Source organism: Kryptolebias marmoratus, linkage group LG3 (genome assembly GCF_001649575.2).
Source record: "Kryptolebias marmoratus isolate JLee-2015 linkage group LG3, ASM164957v2, whole genome shotgun sequence".
Taxonomy (NCBI): domain Eukaryota; kingdom Metazoa; phylum Chordata; class Actinopteri; order Cyprinodontiformes; family Rivulidae; genus Kryptolebias; species Kryptolebias marmoratus.
Window position 1 is genome coordinate 30,254,495 of NC_051432.1, and position 1,598 is coordinate 30,256,092.

General features: G+C 40.5%; 1 protein-coding gene across 5 annotated transcripts in view; it reads left to right on the forward strand.

The window, feature by feature from the left end:
- Window positions 1–1,598, forward strand: part of LOC108250456 (cyclin-dependent kinase 15) — a 48,434-nt gene continuing 46,836 nt past the window's right edge. For 3 of the 5 annotated variants that reach the window (XR_005232970.1, XM_037974777.1, XM_017440340.2), the window contains exon 1: window positions 3–206. Coding sequence is in view for 2 of the 5 variants with exons in the window: in XM_037974777.1 (XP_037830705.1) it covers window positions 36–206 (171 nt within the window). In the remaining 3 variants the exon portion in view is untranslated. Of the gene's footprint in view, window positions 207–1,598 lie in introns of all 5 variants that reach the window. The other 2 variants (XR_005232971.1, XR_005232972.1) reach the window with 2 other exon arrangements.

The following is a 1,598-nucleotide window of genomic DNA, read 5'->3' on the forward strand; positions in this document are numbered from 1 at the left end:
AGGAAGAATCAGGTTAAGACAGAAAAAAGGAGAACATGGAGGACTGCTCCCGTTGCATGAGGGAGGTCAGCTGCTGGCTGAAGAGATGCTGCTGTGTTGAAGAAGAGGAGGATGAGGAGGTGAAACAAAATAGGAAGGAAAACGGAGGTGATGGTGAGAAGAGTTTGAAAAGCAGTAGAAGTTGGACGTCCCTTCCACCTGCTGAGGTATCCTTTCAAACATCAATAATGTTTCAAAGAACCCAATGAATACTGGAAATTGCTTATAAACTCTAAACTAACAAACCTACAACTTTTTGTCACAGACTATAAGTTTGCTCATATTTACACACAAAAAATGAAAGCAGAGAAAGTGTATGCTGGAGACATTTTACTCCAGACAAACATCATGCTGGACAACCTTTACTTCTGTATGCCAGAGAAATGCTACATTGGAAACACTTTATTGTGGAGAAAATTTACAGTGATTTTAATTAATATTTATAGTGACAATGGTGCTCTGATGGTGTTTAAGGTAGTATTATTACTTTTTGATAGTGTTTAAGATTTCATCAGTGCTGTCAAATTACATTTAAGGTGGTTTTGTTGCTTTTGGAAGGTTTTTAAGGTGACATTAGTTCAATCTGATGTTTAAAGTGACATTTGTGCTCTTTGGTGATGTTTAAGTTTGTTTTGTTGCTCTCAGATGGTGTGAAGGGGGTATTTATGCTTTTGGATAGTGTTTAAAATGTAACTAACCCCCACTGTCAAAGCTTAAGTCTGCCCCTAGGCAGATTTTGAAAATTCCACCAAAGTGGGCGGAGCCAAGAGACACTGAGAGACGTGGTGGAGGGGGTTGAGGGGTAGGGGAGTGTTGTCAGGACGACGGAACGTAACAGCTAGCTTAATTTGTCATATAGTGAAACATGGAGAGTGACCAGAGTGACGCAGGTAGTTTTGCCACAGATCAGTCTTTCGAGGTGGAGGATTTTTCTGCACCCTCATCACCACAGTTTGAGGGAGGGTTAATGGAGCTCAGTGGGAGCCATATCAGTTCAAGCCGCTGGCTCAAGGCGCTGGCTCAGTGATGCCTGAGGTCGGCGCTGCTGAGGCGATGGAGGACAGACACTTTCATACCTGAACAGGGGGTGGGGGTCTGTGACAAAGCTGTACCAAGCTGTACCACAGCAGCCAATAGGAAAATTCAACTGCCTAACAACCATTTGACCAAAGGAGGACAGTATTGAGACAGTTTTAGGCAAAATAATATGGAACACACAACTTTACATGAAACTGTCAAAATTTGTACGGAAATATAAAGATAGAACCCTAAATAACCAGTTTAGACAGTTTATCAGAAAATAAAGTTGATTTGGGGGTTAGTTACACTTTAAAGTGGTATCTTTGCTCTTGGATGGTGTTTAAGGTGGCATTGGTGCATTCTGATGGTGTTTAAGGTGGCATTGCTGCATTCTGATGGTGTTTAATCAATCAATCAATCAAATTTTATTTGTATAGCACATTTCAGCAGCAAGGCATTTCAAGGTGCTTTACATAATTAAAAAACAAAATAAAAACAGCATGTGACAATGAATAAACAGTAAGAAAGAGACAAACATC